At 31.7% G+C, this 26545-nt stretch overlaps 1 protein-coding gene across 1 annotated transcript in view; it reads left to right on the forward strand.

Moving 5' to 3' along the window:
* LOC134710933 (uncharacterized) overlaps window positions 1-26545 on the forward strand; it is a 72933-nt gene that overhangs the window by 34333 nt on the left and 12055 nt on the right. The window contains exons 24-39 of the mRNA XM_063571352.1: window positions 1243-1541; window positions 3368-3648; window positions 4040-4260; window positions 5141-5339; window positions 6683-6715; window positions 7534-7704; window positions 8289-8705; window positions 9639-9719; window positions 11779-12050; window positions 16113-16339; window positions 18143-18396; window positions 18640-18825; window positions 19744-19905; window positions 21456-21626; window positions 23092-23262; window positions 25057-25227. Coding sequence (XP_063427422.1) covers window positions 1243-1541; window positions 3368-3648; window positions 4040-4260; window positions 5141-5339; window positions 6683-6715; window positions 7534-7704; window positions 8289-8705; window positions 9639-9719; window positions 11779-12050; window positions 16113-16339; window positions 18143-18396; window positions 18640-18825; window positions 19744-19905; window positions 21456-21626; window positions 23092-23262; window positions 25057-25227 — 3316 coding nt within the window. The remainder of the gene's footprint in view (window positions 1-1242; window positions 1542-3367; window positions 3649-4039; window positions 4261-5140; window positions 5340-6682; window positions 6716-7533; window positions 7705-8288; window positions 8706-9638; window positions 9720-11778; window positions 12051-16112; window positions 16340-18142; window positions 18397-18639; window positions 18826-19743; window positions 19906-21455; window positions 21627-23091; window positions 23263-25056; window positions 25228-26545) is intronic.

A 26545-nucleotide genomic window follows, 5' to 3' on the forward strand; every position in this document is an offset into this window, starting at 1 on the left:
GTGCTGATTTCAAAAATGTGTTTCCCGAAATATTCGTTGATAAATTAATAAATGTTAAATTAATGATGCACCTCATTCGGACAAAGATGACTTTGATAAGTTTGGTTATATCTTCATGTCTTTTTTAGTCATAGCTTCTTGAGTTTTCTTATACACTCATTCATTGCACTTGTTTTTTGGGTTCGGGACGTCTTAAGGAATTTAAATTCAGAAAAAACGCTCCGGCTGCACATATCAAATTAAGTGTTATTTCCTTTTATGAAAAATAATGCCTCTTCCCTCATAATTGTTAGTCAGCCATGAAAGGCCCCGAAATAAAAATTCAAAACAATTCAAACGAAAAAACTAACAAAATGATTTATGCACAAAATAATGAACGACAAACCAATATGTAATACAGCAACATCTGATAGTACTCGCCGTTACTTTCAACCAGTTCAAATCCAAAAACAACTTATTAAAACAAAAGTAAATCTAAGACTAAATTATCCATCAGTACACATCCAACATTCAATAGCTTTAATGCCAAGACTTAAAAAAACAGTGAAAAACAGAGAACAAAGTACCATTTTGCAATGCTAAGGTACCGGTATCAACAGATTGTAGGAATGAGGATGTACTATCCCGTTTGAAATAAAGTTTGCGGCAGGTACAAACTTCATAATCAAGTTCGTATATCTATGCAATAATTTAGTAAAGGTTTTAAGTAATTTGTGATGCAAAATCTTGGATTTATGTGTTTACCATAGTTATGTTCATTGAAATTCAACACTCCAGGATAGACACAGGCATAGCAAACTCGTTTTGATAAATAAACACCGTAAGATTGTGCAAATGTAAAATCACTATCAAAAATTGAAAACTGAGTCGTAAACTTTAGTGTGAAATTTCCCGTGATAAACTGAAATATCTAAATTTAGGAAAGGACTGGTATTACCTTTTATTTTTGATTTATTTATAGTAAATTCCTTTAAATAAACGTCAGCAATATATTGAAGAAAATTCGAAAAGAAAATATCACCAAAATAATAAGTAAAAAGTAAGTATTGTTGAATATATCAATTTAATGCAATGTAGACGTCTCTTTACTGGCTTCCGTCATAACTGTGAATCATAACGGGCTGTTTTAATTTTGTAATATAATCCTGTAAATCCTTTTCATTATTTTTAAATGTTTTTATTATGTGTAATATAAATTAAAATAAACTTGTTTTTGCCAATAATAAAAAATTCATTCAACAGTTTAATGGAATGTCAGTAAGTGCACCTCAAAACTTTGAAGAACAGAATATAGAAATAACAAGAGAAGCAAGATCTATTCATATTCGACACACAAAATGTGAAATTGATGTCAGTTTTGATGGAAGACATAAAGTAATGATTCAAGCTCCATTTAGTGCATACAGTGGTCAGTTCATTGGGATTTGTGGTAACTGTAATAGAGATAAAAATGATGACTATATGGACCGCGAAGGAAATCTTAACAAACCACGTAAATTTCACTATCGTATTGGAAAAAGTTGGGAGTCACCTGGTCAAAGGTAGGCAATGTATATGTATCAAAATTATGACAGTTTGGAAAAGTAAACAAAGAATGTTAACAATTTTCAACGTTAGAGATCATATAACGTTTTCTTATTTTTGTCTCGCCTCAACGAAGTCCAAAAAGTCCAACTTTGTCAAGCTAATTCTGACTGTGTTAACACTGTATTAGTTTGTGATTAGGTAAATTTCAGTTAAAACACTTGATAAGTCATTTGTATTTAATTGAATTGGTGTTCCATGAATGAGGGTTATTTTACCCTGCAACTTTATTCATGGCTCAAAGACTTTGTAAATGTTTTGCATAATCTAGATGTATCGCCATTTTATTTCAACATTTTCATTATACTATCACACGAGACATATTACATGGTCAACAGTTTATTATATTAAAGTAAAGTAGTAGAAGGTTGTGTTCTATATATTTTTTTTCTCTAAAATATTCATCCTTTTCAAAAGGTAGTCTTATGATAGTGTTTTCAAAATCATGGCATATTCGGCCTTTATTTGCCTTATTTTGAATGTGACATTGTGAATCACAACTCATGAGTTTGTATTCGTCGCAGACAATATTACTGATGCAGAGGTTGAGGCACCAAGAATCAAATCAACATGTTTTGTATTCTCTTTGGAAACACATGATTCGAATAATCAATTATACATTTAGAGATAAGGGACGACATCAAAAGTTCAATGCAGGATAACAAAAACTTTATCCACATAGTTTTTTCACTGAACCCCCCCCCCCCCCCTCTACCCCCTCTTAACTTAATTTTGGAAAAATTGATTGACCCATATGGATAAATGTAAAAATCAATGTCAGATAACCAAATCTTGCAGTAAAAACATCAAATGTCGTTTTTATTTGTATAAAGGTTATATTTTTAGATAGATGAAGTTAATACATAATGTTTTCATATTTTGGGGAAGAAGGTCAATATATGTCAACAGGTTATAAATTGTTTTCGTCGTAGTACACCTTGATTAAGGGAACAGAAAAGATTGACATTAGACCAGTTAAAGCACTAAATGAATCCATGCCAGATAACCACGCATATCATAAAATAAAAGCAAATATCTAAAGGTATATCGAATTCTACAGCAATTTTCCAGACCAAAACACTTAGTAAAAAGTGTATAAATGACGCTAATAAGGGGTTTACTGAAGTTGAAATAGGGTAAATCAAAATCCATGTTTGATTTGCCGATTCATGTTGCTATGTGTTAAAAACGAATTAGGAAGTGTAATCAGAACATAAAAACAATAGAGGCAAACGGATATTCCGTCTCATAAATCGGAAACCAACTAACAATGCTACCCGAGAATTAATTTAACAAGAATACGATAAACACTACACAATGCACAACAACTAAACCTCAAGATAGAGCATCACAAACTCCATATCAAACGAAAGAATATCTCATTGATGGAGCCTATCTACTTATATCTATATCTTTTAACAGCCAGCACACAATATCTATGAAGTTAAGTGTTGCCCTTTATTTTGTCGCTGAATATAACGAAATAAATAAACAAATATTTCCTAAATTCCTTGTAAAACATACATTACATTGACACTATGAAATAATTATCTCCAAAGATAATAAATTATGATCCATGTAAATAAACGTAAAAGCTTAGTTAACATAGTAGAAAATGTTTGATTGAAGATCTTATGCATGTCAAGTTTCAATAGGAAGTATTTTAGTCACACAACTGAGCGACTAAACCAAATGTTTCAATTAGTAAATTGATACATGCATAGTAAGAAACAGTTAACGACATTCAGTAATAATAGGTTCAAGTTTGAGATGTACATTGCAGTTGTCCAAGTGAAACTCCTCTTGTCGATTGTACTGACAAAGCGACAAGGGAAGCCAAGAAAACAAGCAGGTGTGGACTCCTTGATTCTCAAAACGGCTTATTTAAAGAGGCTTTCAAATCGGGACTTGATCTGTCAGCTTTTTATTCAAGCTGTGTATTTGATGTTTGTGAAAATCTCGACACAGCTTTACACTGTCCAATATTGGAGGAAGCCGTTTTCTTTGGAAGCCAGAACGGAGTGAGAATTGATTTGTTGGAGTGGAGAGAAGTTACTGATTGTCGTAAGTATGGCTTGCTAGTCAATGTTATTTTAAAATTGGTTTTGTTTCCTTTATAATTATTTGTTAACACTTTCAAACATTAAATATTTCAGATATTTTGATTTGTCGTATAAGATGTCAAGTAAAGCCTATGAGAAAATGAGAAACCATCGGACTTATAGTCTTTCTATGTCGTTTTCCTTAACCTAAATTGTTGTTGGTAAGACACTTAGTCAAACCTGTCAACTCAATCAATCTCTCTCTTTCTCTAAATTTCCATCATTTAACTTTTTTCATTAATTCTTTTGGTATATTCAAAATGTACTTCTAAGGTTTGGTCAACATATTTATGTCATTAAATTTCCGGTAGAAAAATGATTTTTTTACACTATATTTACATTTTTCATTGTAGCTTTGAAATGTGCTGAATCATTTGTGCCATCTGACAGTGTAACTTGTATTTCAAGTTGTATGAATACAAAAGCAGATAAGAGTTCCGACTGTACGACAGCTCCATATCAAGGTTGCACGTGTGAATCTGGAAAAGTTGATAAAGATGACCGCTGTGTTCCGGAAAGTGAATGTGTTGGCACCTGTAAAGTACAGGATGATAAAACATTTATTGATGTTGAGGTATGTATCTCAGTATATAAACAAAATGGTCACAACTAACCCGTACTAAGTAATGTTTTTACAAAACTCTCTCAGTAACGAATACATTATCTATTATCATTCCTTTGTAAATAATTCAAAGAAGTTTGCTGTAGATTGGGCTTGTTTTAACTTGCCTGTTAAAACTAAAAAGAATGATTGATTAAGTTGGTCCACTCACATCTAAAATTAAGACAGTGTGTATTTAGACAATTTTGATTTACTCAGTCATTATTGGGTTTTATTGTCGGTTTTTTATCCATCCATAAAGGTTTGTAAACTGCATGAATTATTAATACTATTTCACTCTTTTGGAAGTAACAGAGATGAAAGATATACATTACTGATAGGACAATACAAAATTATAAATATATGTTTGTTATCAAAGGAACTTGTGTTGCAGATAAAAACGAGAGCAATTGGAAATTTAAAAAAAAAGATTAATTATAGCACTAGAATATAATTCTATACTAGTTGTAATTCAAGTTCTAACTTGGTACAGGCATCTTCTGCAGATGAAAATGTTGGATCTAACTTAGTTGTATAGCTTGCTCAAAATCTCGCTTATTTGACACGAGAATAAAATTGCATTATAATGCAACGATGTGTTAACTAAACAAACAGACATATTAGATACAAATGTCAAACATTTGGAACATGTTGTGTTAAAATTTAATAATAATCATTACGTGTATGACAAATGGTAGTTGTACATGTTCTTCGAAATATCATTTATGCAACAACAAAATTAACAAAAGAGCACATGATATTATTCAATGCATCGTTTTTTAAGTTTGATATACATGACAATACTTCTATAGAATTTTGAGAAATTTGTGATAAAACTTTCTTATTCTAACAGGTGGGCAAAACATTCCCAACTAACTCTGAATGTGGCTCTTACTCTAGCTGCGAAGATGTCGAAGGAACACCTACTGTAAAAGTTTTTGTGGATGTTAAATGCCCTGGAAATAATAAGGAGTGTAAAACCATTGATGGTTCAAGAGTTTGCGGGTGTTTAGATGGATATGTAAGCGATCCTGAATCTCTAAATTGTAACGGTATGTTCTTAAATAAGAGTATTTTGTATTTGATTTCCACTTTTTTTTTCTTGCATGTTATGTCCTCTGTTAAGTTTTTTTCGTTTTGTTGCAACAGACTGTAACATGCAGATATCATTTAAATTTTGAAAATTTATTTACTAACATTTTCAAGGTCAATATCTTATAAACATCATTGTCGATTTGATGGTCTGTCAAGTTTAAAGGTTAGAGAGTTTTTATAATAAATGGTTTACAAGTTTGGTGTTGTCTTATGGTAATATTAGAGTCAATTATCTTCTATAACGTAAGTCCTAAAAACTTAATATAGTTTGTAAAATTGACACGTCAGGTGTCGAATGTACAGCAGGATTTGTTTATCTTTCTTGAGCACCCCATCACCCCTGATGTCTGTGGTGTTTGTGTCTCACAGTTCCATTTTTTTTTCTTTGTTATCTTTGAACATACAGTAACAAGTTTAATAAGTCATACAGGTAGTAATACCGCAGTCCCACTAGGCCACGATCGCACTACGATCTGAGAAAAAAAAAAAATTTTGATGATCGTAGTACGACCGTGTTGATCGCAGTAAGGTCGTATCACGGTCGTGGCGAGTTCTTCAAGATCGTGATGAGCGTGGCAAATTTTGAACATGTTCAAAACAATCGAGGTGCTGTCGTGGTGAAATCAGGTCGTAATAGAAGCGTAGTGAGAGCGCACTAAGGTTGTGCTAAGATCGCAAAGGTCGCTGTACCATCGTAGCGAGAGCGTAATGAAAGCGTGATTCTATTCGGAGAGACTGCGCTACGATCTTACAGCAACGTTATTACGACCTTATTACGATCATCACGCTCTCACCGCCACACAAGTACACTTTCACGACAATCATACCACGTTTACACCACGCTGTTCAAGACCACAGTACGATTCTACCACGCCCTTGTCGTCCTCATCACGCTCTTCTTACGACCCCACTTTGTTTATACTACCACCATATTTCTCATTGTCATTTTCATATAAAATATTTTAAATCTCTCCAGGTTTTATTTGTCTGTATGTAATTAGGATTTCTTTTTTCTTAACGCCTCAACCATGCTTGTCGTTTTTATATAGATTAGACCGTTTATTTTCCCGTTTGAATGCTTTACACAAGTAATTTTGGGACCATTTATAGCTTGCTGTTCGGTGTGATCAAAGGTTCCGTGTTGAAGGCCGTAACTTGACATATAATGGTATACTTTTATAAATTGTTACTTGGATGGAGAGTTGTCTGATTGACATTCATACCACATCTTTATATATCTATGTATAGGTCATCGATGTTTGTCTATTCCTTAACTTAAATTACTGTTATATTTTTTCAGCACAAAAAATCATTGAAGAAGAAGAACCAATAAGTATGTATTTTGCATTTTTTAAAATGGGCAGTATAGATAACTAAATAAGCATATGTTTAAGCCCACACTAGCAGTAAGATAAACATAATATCTTTCTATGAATAATGTTTACTCCATGATTTTTTTCTTGCGTTATAATGATTTTTTTACCTTTAACTACTGATATCAGACAACTATTTACCATATTTTAAATAAAGAAGACACACGCCATTAAAGGTTACAACAAAAGGCCAGGGCATGAACAAACTTTAAACAATTCAAACCAGAAAACTACAGGATTTTATTCGGACATCGTTAATACATATTTAACGATGGACAGTATAGATAACTAAATAAGCATACATTTAAGCCCACACTAGCAGTAAGATAAACAGACTCCATTTTAATAGAATTGCATTTCGTGTATTGTCAACCCTTTTGCCTGTAAGATTATAACAAAATAAATTTATTTAATAAATATTTTCAGGTCGGTGCTTCAGATGCAACAAAACAAAAAGTAAACCCGCATTATCAAAGCGGCAAAGGCACATCCTTTCACCATAGAATTTCTAATTTTATTTACTACTGATTTGTTTGTAGTTTGAATATTTGACTTTGAACATTTCTGTCAATGTTGATCACATCTTTTCAAATCTTAAAAATTGAATTAGACTAGATGGGAATTTGCCTATTGTTACAAAAAAATTGTTGACTTTGAGATGCCTTTTAGATGCATGTATCTTTTTTATGCTGGTTCATCAATATTTTATTTCCATTCTAGATATTCGTTTAGTATTTCTATTATTACCCGAACTTCATAACAAAATTTCAATTGTCAGTTGATGGTGGTTGGACGGATTATGGAGACTGGTCAACTTGCACAAAAAGTTGTGGTACTGGAGAAAGTGTAAGAACAAGAACCTGCACAAAACCAACTCCAGCCAATGGTGGTAAAAATTGTGAAGGGAAATCTCAAGAAAAGACACCTTGCAATACAGCACCATGTCCAGGTTATACACCATTATTAAATATTTGAGCACTTCAGTGATATCAAAATAGATTATTTAAGTTTTAATTACTTGCAGAGATATCTGAGATGTCTGAAATTTAAAGGTTTGTTACTTGAACTCTTTCAAAGATATTTTCAATACCGTAAGCTTCGTAAAATACACTGCATTTGGCATAGATAATACGTACGGAATTAAACAGCTCATCTCTGATTACTGTGGCTTATTCGCCTTAAGTTACTAGTAGTACTCCTCGTACGATTCTTGAGGATAACAATTAATCATTGTTTTACGGGTTTCATATTGAGACCAATAGTCGTCTGAGAGTTTCCATGTAAGTAATAATCAACTCATGACATACTAGTAGGCAAAATCTCGTTGTTCTAACTGTGTATAATTTTATTTGTCAGTTGATGGTGGTTGGTCTGATTATACAGACTGGTAACATTGCTCTAAAAGTTATTATACAATGAAATAATATATAAATAAAATGAAGAAAAACAAGTCATTGTGTCACATGTTTGCTTGCTTTCTCACAATTAAATACGTCTCAAATAATCCTTTACTCTGCCTTCAACCATGCACAGAACCTGAAAATTCCCCACAAGAAACACAGCCTCCAGAACTACCATCACCCACACCTCTAGTACAGCCAACACAAGCACCCGAACCTCAACTATTGCCTACACCAGTACCCGAACCTCAAGTACAGCCAACACAAGCACCCGAACCTCAAGTACAGCCAACACAAGCACCCGAACCTCAAGTACAGACAACACAAGCACCCGAACCTCAAGTACAGCCAACACAAGCACCCGAACCTCAAGTGCCTGGTGGTTGGACAGATTATGGAGACTGGTCACCTTGCACAAAAACTTGTGGTACTGGAGAAAGTGTAAGATATAGAACCTGCAGTAAACCTGCTCCAGCTAATGGTGGAAAAGAATGTGAAGGGAAATCTCAAGAAAAGAAACCTTGTAATACAAAGGAATGTCCAGGTCCAGGTGATACGACATTATTTACTATTTAATCTCTTTAATGATATTACAGTAGATATTTTTAACGTTTAAATGCTTGCAGATAATGATCATGGATTTCTTACAATTAACAGTTTGTTACTTGAACTCTTTTCAATGATACGATTAAAAAACGAGAACATGCACAAGACCGTGTACGAATTTTGCTGTTATAAATGTTGGGAGATCCCAAGAGATTGAATCCTGTAATACAGACAAATGTCCAGGTTGTACACTATTAATACATAAAAGGCTCTAAACAAATCTTAACTATTCATTTTTATAGTAAACCAGTACATCTCATTATCATTTTTCCATGCACCCCTTCAGTTTATTTCTTAATTTTATAAGCATAAAAAAAACTAACGGGGGTAAGAGATATTCACTGTTTCACTGGATTTTTTTTGCCATAAATTTGAAAATATTTGAAATAAATTATCAAACAACTACACAGAAATTGTTCGTCAAGTTCTCTGAAGTATTTGGATCTGATTGAAATTTGACCTACTTTATGTTGTATCTTTCGCATTTTGACGCATATTTTACCACTCCGTTTTACTGTCATGTTACATACGTTTATTAATTTTATATACTGAAAACGGTTTCAATCAACAGTTTTACATTTTAAAAAAACTATTGATCCGTGATGTCATAACTAATTGATTAAAATTGTCTTCAAACTACTGATGTATATTTATTTTGTCTGGCTTGTTTTGGAGTGAGATTTGAATGGAAATGAAAATGTTCCGTTTGTGTTTCTGAATATCAATCATATACAGTTGGTTGCATCTAACCATTGCACAATGTTTTGTCATGTACTGTTTGCATTATTGCTATTAAGAATCTTTTCTTGAGTAAAATGTACGTCAACATTTGTTTCTATTTCTTAACAGAAATGTAAATGAAATCATATTTTTGTAGAAATTACAAATCCATTCGAAGAAGAAGATCCATTTGGACCTAAGTTTCCATGGACACCGGGAAAAACTCCAGAGTCTAATGGTAATTATTTTATCACAATTTGGTGAGAAACAAATGACCGGAAGTTATTTGAGAGATAATAGGAATATGCAATCCTCAATGTTTTAGTATATATTTCCCAAGTGACCTAGCTCTTTGTTCAAGCCATTGTCTATATCACAACTAAATTTGTTTGTTGGCATTTACATTAATCGGGGACTTTTAAAACATAAATAGTTATCAAAAGTACCAGGATTATAATTTTATACGTCAGACGCGCGTTTCGTCTACATAAGACTCATCAGTGACGCTCAGATCAAAATAATTAAAAAGCCAAAACAAATACAAAGTTGAAGAGCAAATAAACCATTGAAAGCGATACATCTAAAACAGTAGTACACCACTGATCAAAAGTCATAAATCGGTTGAGAGAAAACGAATCCTGGTTACAAACTAAAACTGAGTAGAACGCTTAAACTGTTAGAGGAAAACAACGAATCCACAAAAACACTGAAGTTAAACTTAAAATACGGGAGGTTATATATCCTCAAAGGGGACATCAAAAGAACAGCGATATCCATCGAATGTACAGTCTGTCTTGCAGTTGAAATATTTTCTTTCTTACATGGATCAGATCAAATTTGATATATTTCAAAAAGATATTTCAAAAGAATATGTTGATCATTTTTAGCTCACCTGGCCCAAAGGGTCAAGTGAGCTTTTCTCATCATTTGGTGTCCGTCATCCGTCGTCGTCCGTCATCGTCGTCGTCCGTCGTCGTTAGCTTTTACAAAATTCTTCTTCTTTGAAACTACTGGGCCAAATTAAACCAAACTTTGCCACAATCATCATTGGGGTATCTAGTTTAGAAAATGTGTCCGGTGACGGGCCAACCATCCAATATGGCCACCATGGCTAAAAATAGAACATAGCGGTAAAACACAGTTTTTGGCTTATAACTCTAAAACCAAAGCATTAAGAGCAAATCTGACATCGGGTAAAATTGTTAATCAGGTCAAGATCTATCTGCCCTGAAATTATCCGATGAATCGGAAAACCTATTGTTGGGTTGCTGCCCCTGTATTGGTTATTTTACGGAAATTTTGCTGTTTTTGGTTATTATCTTGAATATTATAATATATAGAGATAAACTGTAAACAGCAATAATGTCCAGCAAAGTAAGATATTGACCCCTTTAGGAGTTATTGCCCTTTAAAGTCAATTTTTAACCATTTTTCGTAAATCTTAGTAATCTTTTACAAAAATCTTCTTCTCTGAAACTACTGGGCCAAATAAATCAAAACTTGGCCACAATCATTTTTGGGGTATATATTTTAAAAATGTGTCTGATGATCCGGCAATCCAATCAAGATGGTCGCCACGGCTAAAAATAGAACATAGGTGTAAATGCAGTTTTTGGCTTATAACTCAAAAACCAAAGCATTAAGAGCAAATCTGGCTAAGGAAAATTGTTTATCAGGTAAAGATCTATCTACCGAGAAATTTTCAGATGGATCGGACAACCTGTTGATAGGTTGCTGCCCATGAATTGGTAATTTTAAGGTTTGCTGTTTTGGTTATTATTTTGAATACTATTATATATTGATAGAGATAAACTGTAAACAGCAATAATGTACAGCAAAGTGATACCTTGAAATAAGTCAACATGACCAAAATGGTCAATTGACCCCCTCAGAAGAAATTGTCCTTTATAGTCAATTTTTATCAATTTTCATAAAATTTGTAAATTTTTACTAACATTTTCCACTAAAACTACTGGGCCAAGTTCACTATAGATAAAGATAATTGTTAACAGCAAGAATTTTCAGTAAAGTAAGATGTACAAACACATTACCATCATGAAAACACAAAGTTGTCATGAATCCATCTGCGCCCTTTGTTTAATATTCACATAGACCAAGGTGAGCGACACAGGCTCTTTAGAGCCTCTAGTTGTTTTCGTCGATAACCGATACCACATAAATTTGATGTAGTCTATACGATATTTACACAATGCAAATCCTAGCAATGTATATAAGTATGGTATACGTTTCGTGTTGTATATATTATATCATTAAATGATAGCACAATTGATTTGCAGATCTTCTAATATGCACTCTTCTTGCCAAAAACCGTGCGAGTTTATTTGATGGATCTTATACAAACATTGGTGATCCTACTAAGGCATGTAGCTACAAGGCACCATTGACTAGCAATTTTGATTCTTATGATGAATGCAGTTTTGATGTATCAGTTAGCATGGGAATTGCAGCAAATGCGAGAATGAGTTATTTGAAATACTCTACACCCGAAGAAGTATTTGTTATTATAAGAGGTTACACAATTGTTATGGGACAGGATAACAGTGTAAAGGTTAGTTAAAACTCACAGTTTCGGAATCTAATGCGTTCTGGGTGATATTTTTAAAAGCGTACAGTGAAACGTTGTGATTGGTTTAAAACTTTCAAGACAATGGGAATTTATCAAATGATGTAATGTTATTTTGATTTTGGTGTACGATCAATGAGATTTCCATTGTCCTTTCACTGTGAGTCCTTTAAATTCTTAAAAGGGGAATTAAAAGCACTAACGAACTTCACTCCATTTTTAATCTTATATTTTCCCTGGAAAGATTGGCAGTTCAGATCATGCCTGATGTTGCTTTGAATTTTCTCAAGAACTTTTCATACAGTGATAATTGGGGACTCGGAAGGGGGGGTAAAAATATCCCAGTTTGTATTATTGAATGCATTACTGCACAGCAAAACATTATGAAGCATTGCAATAGTTTATTGTTGCAAAACAAATTATACAAAATGATAAAAAATAAAATTTGCCCATTTTAGAAATAAATCTCTAATTATGATGTTCTAAATAACAAATATAAGATATCTGAAAGATAATAACTTCTGTAACAAATAACTCCATTGAAACATAAAATCAAAGAGCTGATAGCTCTGAAGTGGAAGAAGGTGAATAAAAAGTAACTTGAATTACCATAAAAGCAGGCCCACTTACCCAGGCTGCTTTGTTCCATTATTGTTAAAATGTATTTTTTTCTTCAAACAAGAAAAGGTCATAAGTACATGGATTTCCCATCCGTACAATCATTTTCTATGTTCAGTTGACTATGAAAATTAGGTAAAATCTTTAATTTGGCAGTAAAATTAAGAAGATCATATCAAGAGGAACACATGTGTACTAAGTTTCAAGTTGATTGGATTTCAACTTCATCAAAAACTACCTCGACCATAAACTTTATAACCAGAAGCAGGATGGACGGACAGATTAGAAAACATATTGCCCATAAATGGAGCATAAAAATAGTAAGACTTGTTACATACCCGCCAACTTTTGAAAGTTCCCATATGGGTTTTTAAAGGTTACCATTTTTAGCGACGTATTTTGCAAGATCTGGAAAAAGTGTCATATTTGTATGATGAACTTACATGACTTTTCCTTAAGTCTGTTTGCATGATTCTACTTATATATTAAATCGGTAGAAAAAATATACATGAAGCTAGGAGACCAGGGTTTATTTTCCAGATTAAGAATATTAGATGCTTGTTGAAATTTCCAATTTTGAATAATGCACAAAGATGGACCTTTAACAGGTTGGGAACAACACTCCAAATGAGGGTAACCTAACTGGAAGATCATCACAACCCACTGTAAAAAATGAGCACAAAAAAAGTCATATATATTCATATTATTTGATGAAACTTTCCCCTAAGAACTATGCATCTATTAAGTACTGAATGGTCAAAACATCATGTTTTTTATCGACATAAATTTTGTCGTAAATGTGACCAAATGATGTAGAAATTGTGTTTTTTCTTCAAATTTCCATCAAGTTGTAATGTTAATAGTTCCCTTATTGACTCTCTATTTGAATAAAATAAAATAATAAGAAGAATCTGTTTCTTGTTTTGTTTTGTTTTTGACAAATGATTGTTCACTGCTTGCAAATAAATCATTATATTTATATATCTGTATATATTTTTGTTCATGTCTCCATCTCCTTATCATTTGTAAATGTTTAGACAAATAAGAAAGAAATAAGCTCCACATGTATATTTGCAACATCGTAAATTAATTAAAAAAATAACACACACTAACACTAGTACTGCATGGATTTTAAGCATTATGAAAGTCATATTTGTAGAAAGCTTAAAAAGACTTAAATACAATGTAAAATATCTTGCTATTTCTTAGCTTACACAATAAAATCTCATATATACTATCATTTACAATTATAAATTTCAAGATTTTACTAGGTAGTAATCTATAAATCTGACTACTAGATCTTTTATTAGTCTAGTTGTACATATTGTTTGTTAACTTCTGATCAATAAGAAACAAATTTATCATATAAACTTCAATGTAATCCTTGAAAGGAGGTCTAGATTGCTAAAATAATTTATAAATTTTAATTTTTTTATTTGTCCAAAATCATTTAAATTCATTTAATCAACATCATTTTATGATTATTTGATTAAAATATTAATCATTTATAGTCTTTTTACAATTTACACTTTTAAAAGCAAAATAACTGAAAACAGGCTAAAACAAAGGGAAGTAACAAAAAAGTATTTCAATATTCCCAATACACATCGTTTTGATTAACACAACGGCAGTTAGCCGGAGGTAAACATCGTTGATTACCAGTATGTTTGACACCCAAGCTGTCAAGTGAAGCCATATCATTATACATCTTCTTTGATGTTCAGGTAAAATTTAACATAGGTGTCAATTACACCCGTACAGTAGTAAGAAATGATCAAATATGGCGTCTGAAAATTTTCATTCATGAAATATTTCATACACGGGAGTTTTTTTCTCCTAAACGAGAGGACGGGAGGAGACCCCTGAAAACGGGATGAATGTTACGAAGGGCATCTAATTCATATGACACAGGAAAACCATGAATAAAGACAACACTTTATATATCCTTTTTATTTATATAAAAACAAAATCTTCTTGTCTGCAGGATTTCTAATTCGTAACTTCAAGGGCGAACTTGTAAACAGGGCGAGTTGTCCCAATACCAAATTCACGCATGCGTAATACAAATATCTACAGTTAAAACATCCTGTTACAAGTAAACAAATAACGTTCGTGTGGATGAGATGAAATCTAATAATTTACATAAATAAAAGATTCATATTTACGATAGTGATTGTTTTACAATCATGATTTACAAATTAAATGATTCAGATGCCTAATCATGTGTAAAAATCGGTGTAAGGAATCTAAGTTGTTTTGAAATTGTAATACACGAAATGAATGCGGAATACAGAGACTCAATGCCAAGGGTCGGCCCCTTAAGTCTTCAGAAGACTTGACGTCTTCTTCCACTAAAAAACATAAAACCTTTAAAAACTTTGTCTAAGGAGTAAAATTGAGAATGGAAATGGGGAATGTGTCAAAGAGACAACAACCCGACCAAAGAAAAAAACAACAGCAGAAGGTCACCAACAGGTCTTCAATTTAACGGGAAATTCCCGCACCCGGAGGCGTCCTTCAGCTGGCCCCTAAACCAATATATACTAGTTCAGTGATAATGAACGCCATACTTATTTCCAAATTGTACACAAGAAACCAAAATTAAAATAATACAAGACTAACAAAGGCCTGAGGCTCCTGTCTTGGGACAGGCGCAAAAATTCGGCGGGGTTAAACATGTTTGTGAAATCTCAACCCTCCCCCTATACCTCTAGCCAATGTAGAAAAGTAAAACGCATAACAATACGCACATTAAAATTCAGTTCAAGAGAAGTCTGAGTCTGATGATAGAAGATGTAACCAAAGAAAATAAAAAAAATGACAATAATACATAAATACCAACTGACTACTAGCAGTTAACAGACATGCCAGCAGTAACGGGTTATTCTTAAGCAAAATCAAATCATTAATGTTCTGAAAAAATATGATAAGTGCTTTAAAAAGCAATGCAACTTATTATACGATCGCTGAATAAAGACCGCAAGTGAAGATAAGAAAGGCGAGGGCAAAACATTTTGATCCACCAAAGAACTTGATTATTTTCGTATTCAAAGGGCAGTTGTTTCAGGGGCGTTTTTTTCTTCTTTTCTTTCGAATACCCATCCTCTTCTCTGAATTTCAATTGTTCAGTTATTACTGATTATTTTAAAGCAATAATCATAATATAAACAATTGACTGTAATAATTGAAGATGTTTTGGTGTTAAATACAATGCGAGTCTCCAGTAAACTGACGCCCAACATACCAAATCACAATAAGATAGGTCTACATCTCACATGGTATATGCCATTACGAAACTTCTTATTTGCCTTTAAATAACTGGGGTTTTCGTGCACCTAGAAAATAGACCATTGAAAATTTCTATAACATTTGTGATTTGAGCACTAATTCAGAAACAAAATCTGAAAAAATAACCTTTTTATTATTCAGGTGAATGGTGCGGACATCCAGCTACCATATACAAATGATGGCAATCGTCTTTTCATCACTTATATTGGAGGACGATTACAGTTGTCCCATATATGTGGTTTGATTGTTCTGTTTAATAGACATGCTGTAGATGTTTTGGTTTCTAAAATATACGCTGAAACTCTGGAGGAATCACCTATTTGTGGAAACAGTAAAAAACATAAGGAATTTGTACCAAAAACCATCGAGTAAGGATTTTACAATAGTTTTTGTAGTTTAGGAGCAAAACTGGCAGATCAGTATTGGTTTTGGTTTTGACACGCCTAGAAGGAAAAGTAAAATCATAAAAATACCAAACTCCGAGGAAAATTTAAAACAGAAGGTCTCTTATCAAGTGGCAAAATCAAAAGCTCATATCCCCGACTTGATACAGGCATTTTTCTGATATTTTAGCAAACAAAAAATATGCAACACGTCATTGACATATAACCGTAAAAATTTGTTACCCTAAAAATTATTAGAACGATTTGTTTAATACTGGTTTCGATGATAAGTTTATTCAAATAAGCAGTCAAAGCCCATTATTAGAAATATAGGTTGGTTTAGTTTATAGATGGCATTTAGCAACGTCACCAAAGGAAATATAAGACGTTGATTTCAGGAATTTTTGTTGTTGTTAAAAAATATGGTTGAAGAAATACTATCATATTAGTAGTAATATAGTTACAAATCGATTTGCTCAGAATCGATTTCAGCCAGTGGTATAATTCTGAAACAATCTTCCCTGTGTTTGTTTCACAAAACTTGATTTTTTAAATGTTCAACCAGTCAATGTTAACGAAAACACGTTCAAAACACGTTTAAAACACGCAATATTTCGCCATACAAATAAACTAACTTTACCAAGCGTGTATCTATCCAGGCGAAATCGGATGTAGATGATAAGAAACTTTTGCAGCTCAATGTACATGTTGCACATGAATTCAGTTGTCTTGGAAAAAATACATAATTTGGATAAAGTTCAAGATTATTCACAAAATAAGTGGTTGAAGTTTTAACGTCCATTGGCCAATATTACAGAATAAAAAGAACGATGCTGTGTATTAAATTGTTCTTAAGCAGGATATGATATATAAATATATATATTAAATGTAGGTGTTCATTCATGTTCTATGTTTAAAACATATCCCATTTACTTAAAAGATAAACTATAGGTATCATTTCATGAAAAGAAACAATAATGTTATAAATGTTTATAAATAGTGTGCATTTCTTATTAAACACTGGCAAGAATACAAGACTATTTAAAAAGTCTCTGACATGGAATTTGTTAGGGACCGGACTTTAAATGTTTTTGGCGTTTGATAATTTTAAAAATCAAGTTATTTCATACTATCCAAATGGGTTGAAACAGTTACAAATAAGGTGTTTATATAGATAAAATAACTATTGCGTATATGTTGAATTTTGAACAACAATATAGATCGTGTCTTATGTCTCCCGCTTTAATAAAGACAGTACTGATAAGGACAATGTTAAAAGTTAGAGTCTTAGACGTATTCAAGAATCGTCATCTTGTATTCTTAAAATCTGTCGATGCTTTCGAGAAAAAAAACTTCCAGGTATATAATTTCAAAAAATGAGGAGTCACAGTTCCGAGGTGTTTTTTTAATTAGATGGAGGAAATATTGATTTTTAATTGAGTTTGTTTATCAATTTTCTTTGTGTTTAGTCTCTATAGGTACTTCATTTTTTATATAAAATAATGTGTATTAGATTATGATATAAACTGAACATCAAACTGTTTGTAACATCAACATTGACTGCTATATATCAATTTTTTCTTATTATTTTATGCATCAAACACTTAATGGTGGTTCTCACCAAATAAATTAATAACGCAATTGTTTTGCCTCTAAACTTTTTTCACATAAAATATTGTAATCAAGTGGTAACCATTGCCATTCCAATTTCTAAATATCAAAGAAGTAAGTATCTTCAATAGAAAACTTCAGTCTTTAGTCTTCAGCACATCCTTTTTTATGATACAGGTGCGTTGGTGGTGCTAACTGTAGACTCCCAGCCTTTATCAGATGTAAGGATTTCCCTACAAACAATGAAGGTCCATTTACAAAATGTAGTCAGTATATAGAAGCAAACGCCAAAGATCATTGTGGTGATGTGTCTTGTGGATTAACTAGTATAACGTGTGATTTATCACGTTCTTATATGACACGTTGTGCACTTCGCATGAAGGATAAACCATTTAAATACTGGAGTACTACAGATTATACAGCTACTTGTCGTAAGTAAATTATATATCGACTTCGATATTGCCATTCATCGATCCATGTTGGCATTATTTGGCTTGTTCAGCTCCTGTGTATCTTTGCTTATAGGTACATTTTTTGTTAATATAATTGAATTAATATGTTAAATTTGCCAATTATTATAAACGTAACATTATTTCATAAAATTTTGTAAATAATAACCCTTACTTTTACTTCAAAGATCGAATATGATTATATTAATAATACTTACTTTATAGCTATGCCTACATGTGAAGCATCACAACAAAAGACGTTCAAAGACAGTACTACTGCTTGTCCTGCAACAATTAATGACCCTAATGGGCCGAAAATATGTGTGCTCCCTAATGTCAGTATGTGCGAATGTAATGATGGGTATGCATGGGAGAATAATGATTTTGATAATGGAAAATGTGTACCTACTGGTAAATATATTTATTATATCTTATAGTCACGATTCCTTATTTTTAACAATGTTGCATTGATATTTTATAAAGCCGGATATTTACATCATATCAATCTAACTTTTAAAATATAAAACCATAATCATCATTGATTTTTCCCCTTAAAACAATCATCTGAAATGATTAAACAAAAGTTCATATAAAAAAAGAGTTCCATGAAAATTGAGCTAATAAGTATTTCTGATAATAGACTCAAGCTTGATATTAGCATGCATTATCAATGATCTCTATTGTCCATGTTCTTAAATTGAAATGTGTGTTCATTTCTTATTTGACCTTTTTTCGGTGTTTATTTAGACAACTGCATGTATAATATACAATGTAAAGTACAAATGAAAGACAACCGAAACAATAGATATATTCAAGCTCATATAAAAGGTCTGATCAACCGAAGACTAGCAAATAAATCAAAATGCCGGTTAATCCTACCTTTTATATGAGCTTGAATATATAATTTGTAACAAATCAATTTATTCTGAAAAGACACTGCTGCAATCGACAGATATTACCATTTTGTGTGAATTTTCATCTTTTTTGCCTTTTTTGGCATGTGCCTGAAACTTCCAATAGACCAAACATATGGCCTGCTCATATGTTTATTAAAAACAAATGGTACTTTAAATAAGCAACAGCTCAGTTTCAGCTTTGAGGATTACAATATTCAATCCAATGACAAGGAGCTGTGGTTGTGAACATATAATAAGTTTTATTATGAAATGCAAAACATGCATTTTGCTTTCCTCATTATTTCAAATAATTAGACGATGAAATAATCTATGAATAAAATAAAGAAAAAAGTCGTTGTGTCATATGTTTGCGTGTTTTTTCTCAATTAAATGCTTCTAAAAAATGCTTCTTTTGGCCTTGAATCATGCTCAGGCGCTCAACCTGAAAATTCACCACAAGAAACACTGCCTCCAATGCCACCATCAACCACACCTGAAGAACAGCCAACACCAGCACCGGAACCTCAAGTACAGCCAACACCAGCACCGGAACCTCAAGTGTTGCCTACAACACCTCAAGAATCTCCATCAGAAGGTGATATTATAATTTGATGTTCTGAAGGTTAACGATTGACTCGTTCTATATTACCAACTTTGACGGTTTCTATAGCTTGGTATCCGTCAGTCCGGCAAAACTCAAGTTTAACCACTTAGCTTTGGAACGATTATTTGTATATTATTTCAACGCGACATATAACTTATTACTACGCAGGTAAAAGGCCAAAAAATTACCATCTCTGTATTAATTCCAATGAATTAATGGTTTATCTCATTAATTTGATATTTACAAACTTTTTTTTGAAAACGAATTATTTCACACGTTACAGAAATTGTATAATGACGTCATTCAACAATAGATGTGGTCAAGATATTTCTGCCCGGTATTTTAATCATAAGATATAAGAACGCGTAGAAAAAGGTTTTCTAATTATAATATTTTGAAAACAATGCGAAACAAAGACTAATCCAAGAATACAAATGTGTCGTTGCAAAAGGAACAATTTATTCATACATAAGAGCATTCGGAAATCAAAGTTTTGTTTGGTCACGAGTATAATTTGCTGAACTCATTGTCACATAAAATTGAGAATAGAAATGGGGAATGTGTCAAAGAGACAACATCCCGACCTAAGAGCAAACAGCCGAGGGCCAGTATAGTATATAAGTAAATAATGACTTAAAGGCATATGAAACCTCAAATTAAAACAAAAATGCATATGTTTTTATAACTAAATGGATAGTTTTCATTATTCAACTTATGCACATATACTTTTTTCTGAAGAAAATTCTTTAAATTGTGCATATTTAGAAGACGTTTACTTTATTTGAATTGCTTTTTTTCAGGAAGCAATTCGCCGATATATTTTCCGTATGCAAAATGACTCAGTGTGACCCTCTCGTAAAATCCAGTTACCCCAATACTCATGGATCTGTCCTTTAAATAAACTTTTATCTAATTGTACATGTTAAACACGTGCTCAATATCCACATTTAATTGTTGATTGTTTACTATAAGGTGTCAATCGGTAAACTTCGGCTTCTAAACCAGCATTTAAAAAAAAAGACGATTATACGATATGGTTACATACAAAATGATAAAATCGTGCACATAAGATTAAGTTTATGATATATACATGCATTGATTCAAGAATTGGATAAACATTATTTTTCACCGGTCACTCGTTTTATATGACGTAAAGGTCATGTGAAAAAAAACTTGGATTTTTGTATCACCCATTATTTCCTTTTGTTTAATTGTCATGATAAATTAAATTCAGGAAATAATTGATTGATCAGTAATAAATGAGTATTAAAGAATAATTCAACAATTGAATAGCGATAGTTGAATAATCAGCAGTCAGCATTTGATTTAAATGAATTTCAAGTTTGGATATAAATGTATTATTCGAATACTTTTACTGCATTGATTATTAAATAAAATTTATATATGATCAAATGTCTTAGAATGCTTCGTTTATTCAGATTGTAAAGTGAACATTATTTAACATATATCTTCAGTGAATGACAAATGTAACTAATTTGTTGTTTTGTTTGGCTTATCAATCTTATTGAATATAATTACAGAGAATGGTGGTTGGTCGGATTATACGTCATGGGGGGAATGTTCTAAATCTTGTGGAGGTGGAACGCAATCAAGAACTAGAACCTGTACTAATCCAGCTCCTTCTGCAAACGGTATGGGTTGTATAGGTGATGATGAGCAGACTCAAAGTTGTGGCACAGACAAATGTCCAGGTAAAACTTATTTACTAATGTTATTTGTCAAATTATTTGATACAGTATAAATATATAATGATATGGAATAATACAAATGATAAAGCTCTTGAGAAGAGATACAACGTACAACAAGAGACCAAATAAAGTAGAATTTACCAATCATCCATAACGCTAAGCAAGCTGTACAAGGCCTCTTCATGACACATGAAAACAATTCAAACTCGAAAACTATCGACCTGACTTGTGTACAAAACTTCAAACCAAAAATAGATATGATAAACAGCAAAGAAACGACTGATGTATATAAACATCAGCTGACTAGTGTACAAAACTTTAAACAAAAAAATTATTATTATAAACAGCAAAGGAACGGCTGGTGTATATAAAAATCACCTGAAAAGACTTTCATAAAACAAAAAAAATTAAAAACAAACATTTCTTAATGAAGATATCTGAGATTACTCGATTGTCATTAAAACGGCCTCAAAGCTAATCACAAGTAGAGAAATAGCATGTACTCAAGACTAGTGAATATATCTTTTTTTTAATATGAAGATGTGGTATGCTTGCCAATGAGATAACTCTGCATCCAAGTCAAAATTTATAAAAAGAAGACCGTCAAATATAAGCCTTCAACACGGAGCCTTGGCTCACTCGAAACAACAAGTTATAAAGGGTCAAACAATTACTAGTGTAAAACTGTTCAAATAGAAAAACCCACGGTCTAATATATATAAAAAAAAAAAGGGACAAAGATTTAGGAACCACATTATTATGTGCAGTTAATGGACTTTCTATTGATTCCCCACTCAAATATTAATCCATCAATATACTCATATTTAACCATGAAGTGAATCAAAAGCGGATATCTGTGTAATGTTTAGCTCTGCTAAAATATATACTCTTATGGAGGGTTTATTTTGGTAGTCTATGTTGTCGAAGTATAGACCTTTAATTTTTTTTAGGAATGACAGAGTAATGTATTGCAATAAGAAATATAACCAACAATGAACACAATATTCACTGCATTATTTTCTTAACCAATTGGCTTTAGCTTGATCAACTGTATTTTATTTGTCTTTAACTCAGATAATTAATTTGGCATAAGTCATAGTGCCTAACAAGAGTTAGTAAGGTAGACGAAATTAATTAATTGTCATGATAAATTAAATTCAGGAAATAATTGATTGATCAGTAATAAATGAGTATTAAAGAATAATTAAACAATTAAATAGCGATAATTGAATAATCAGCAGTCAGCATTTGATTTAAATGAATTTCAAGTTTGGATATAAACCTTTTATTCGAATACTTTTACTGCATTGATTATAAAATAAAATTTATATATGATCAAATGTCTTAGAATGCTTCTTTTATTCAGATTGTAAAGTGAACATTATTTAACATATATCTTCAGTGAATGACAAATGCATCTAATTTGTTGGTTTGGTTGGCTTATCAATCTCATTGAATATAATTACAGTGAATGGTGGTTGGTCGGATTATACGTCATGGGGGGAATGTTCTAAATCTTGTGGAGGTGGAACGCAATCAAGAACTAGAACCTGTACTAAACCTGCTCCATCTAATGGTGGTAAGAGTTGTGAAGGTGGTGCCACGGAAACTAAGGCTTGTGAGACAAACAAATGTCCAGGTAAAGCTTATTTACTAATGTTATTTGTCAAATTATTTGATACAGTATAAATATATAAAGATATGGAATAAATGCAAATGATAAAGCTCTTGAGAAGAGATACAACGTATAACAAGAGACCAAATAATGTCGAATTTACCAATCATCCATAACGCTAAGCAAGCTATACAAGGCCTCTTCATGACACATGAAAACAATTCAAACTAGAAAACTATCGGCCTGAATTGTGTACAAAACTTGAAACAAAAAATAGCTATGATAAACAGCAAAGAAACGGCTGAGGTATATAAAAATCACCTGACTTGTGTTCAAAACTTTAAACAAAAAAATAATTATTATAAACAGCAAAGAAACGGCTGATGTATATAAAAATCACTTGACTTGTGTACAAAACTTTAACCAAAAAATAATTAATATAAACAGCAAAGAAACGGCTGGTGTATAAATCAACTGAACAGACTTGACTCATCAGATCACATAAAACAAAACCAAATGAACAAAAAATATATTTCTTAATGAACAAATCTGAGATAACTCGATTGTCATTAAAACTGACTCGAAGCCAATAACAAGTAGAGAAATAGCATGTACTCAAGACTAGTTAATAGATATTTTTTTCTTTAAATATGAAAATATGTATGCTTGCCAATGAGTCAACTCTGCATCCAAGTCAAAATTTATAAAAAGAAGACAAATATAAGCCTTCAACTCGGAGCCTTGAATCACTTCAAACAACAAGCTATAAAGGGTCAAACAATTACTAGTGTAAAACTGTTCAAACAGAAAAACCCACGGTCTAATATATATAAAAAGGGGAGAATGATTTAGGAACCACATTATTATGTGCAGTTAATGGACTTTCTATTGATTCCCCACTCTAATATTATTCCATCAATATACTCATATTAAACCATGAAGTGAATCAAAAGCGGATATATGTGTAATGTTTAGCTCTGCTAAAATATATACTCTTATGGAGGTTTTTATTTTTGTAGTCTATGTTGTCGAAGTTCGGTCTTTATTTTTTTTTAGGAATGACAGAGTAATGTATTGCATTAAGAAATATAACCAACAATGGACAATATATACACTCCATTATTTTCTTAACCAATTGGCTTTAGTTTGATCAACTGTATTTTATTTGTCTTTAACTAAGAAAATTAATTTTGCGTAAGCCATAGTGCATAACAAGAGTTAGTAAGGTATAAGCCGTTCAAAATTAATCCATCTACTCAATATATGGAACATTTTGCGGAAATATAACAAGTGGCAATTGTAAGCTTTCATACCCCTAGTTTCATGGATTAAAGTTAACATGGACTCGACCAGTGTCCAAATTTGAAGTTTCTGTACACATTCATGCATGTTCTAGTGTAATCAATGCACGTTTGGGAAAAATAAATAAAAGTATGAAGGTAAAATAATATTGAATATTCCAATCAAACTGCATTTGAATATATAAAATGACCGGCCTACATCAAAATCAGTAAAAGGGGTAAATTGTGTAGAGAGAACAGGAATAATTTAACAATTAAATAACACAATTAATTATAAAAAATAATATAATCAGCAATCAGTATTTCATATAAATGAATTTCAAGTTTGGATATAAACATATTATTCAGATACATTCATTGCATTGATTTATTTAAATATTTTTATGATTTGATAAAATGACTTTTATTCAGACTGTAAAGTAAACATTATTTAGCATATTTCTATAATGCATGGGAAATGATAATATTTAATGTGTTGTTTTGGTTGGCTTGTCAATCTCAATGAATATAATTACAGTGGATGGAGGTTGGTCTGATTACACTTCATGGGGAAAATGTTCTAAATCTTGTGGAGGTGGAATGCAATCAAGAACTAGAACCTGTACTAAACCTGCTCCATCTAATGGTGGTAAGAGTTGTGAAGGTGGTGCCACGGAAACTAAGGCTTGTGAGACAAACAAATGTCCAGGTAAAAATTATTAAAAATTCCATTTATCAAATTGTTGGTATATTTTATAGATAAGAAGATTTGAATTAAATGCCAATAAGACAAATTTTTACCATAAAACCACAAGCACCTATCTTAGAAAAATCATATATACCTTAATATAACTGTTATATTAAGTAATATAGGGAAAATAATTATGAGACAAGTGCCTGTGCTGAAAACACTTTTCTGATAAATTATATACGTAAAATTTAGCAACAAATTTTCATCACACAGCATTTACCAATGAGCGAAACCTATACCGGATAGATATCAGATATTAGCATGAAAAAATATAAAACAATACAAACAAGAACACTATAGACAAGATTGTTGTACAAAACAATAAACAAAAATCAATTTTAGGTCTAATATATAATTATATCAATATTTAATTTAAAATTGATATGAAATAATTTTGTTTCTTAAATACCATTTATTTAGAAACTAGATGGCAAAAAATAATGTTGGAAAGGTTAAATCAAGATCAATTTATTTTAAAAATACTAGTACTATATGTCTTTTATAAGCATTTGTTGAATAGAAAAAAATATTAGCAATATATTGCTCATTTAACAAATTTTTACGTTCTACTTCTTTTTTTTCAGTGTTTTAAATCAAAATAAACTGAATGATATGTATTTTGTCCGAAAAATTGAAGAAAAATGAATAAAGAAATTGTAATGAAATTTAAATTTTGAAATGTCTATTTAATTTCATACTGAAAGCAAGAACAATTTAAATGTTTGAGAAACTTCATTCCGCAATCGCAGTTGTGATGGGCGAGTGGAGAACTTCAAATCGTACAGCAAAAAAACTCCAAGGAAAATTAAAATGGCAAAATTTAAAAGTTCAAAAACATCAAAAGAGTGGAAAACTATTGTCGTTTATTCATGACTTGATACAGACATTTCTTTATCTAAAAAATAGTGAATTAAACCACGTTTTTACCTCTTACTGCTATCAGAGTCGCATAGAGTCCCAAAATTTGACAACAATTTTTCAACATGGTGGAATCATCAAAAAATTGAAAGATGAAGTTTTAAACATATATGTGTGGTTTTTTTAAATATGTAAAAGCATGTGGTTATCAAAACGATTATGATTTATGTATGACAATATTTGATTTGACAAATCTGAATTGAAATATTGTTAATCACGAATCAGCTCTATATTTTTCATTTTACATTTATTCACTTCTTGGTTTGTGTTGGCTATATTTTTTCAGGCCTAAAAAGGGAAGGAGATCATTTTAAGAGGTCATTTAAATAATAAGAAGTTCAGTAAAACAGACAATATC

This window comes from Mytilus trossulus, chromosome 3 (genome assembly GCF_036588685.1).
Source record: "Mytilus trossulus isolate FHL-02 chromosome 3, PNRI_Mtr1.1.1.hap1, whole genome shotgun sequence".
Taxonomy (NCBI): Eukaryota; Metazoa; Mollusca; class Bivalvia; order Mytilida; family Mytilidae; genus Mytilus; species Mytilus trossulus.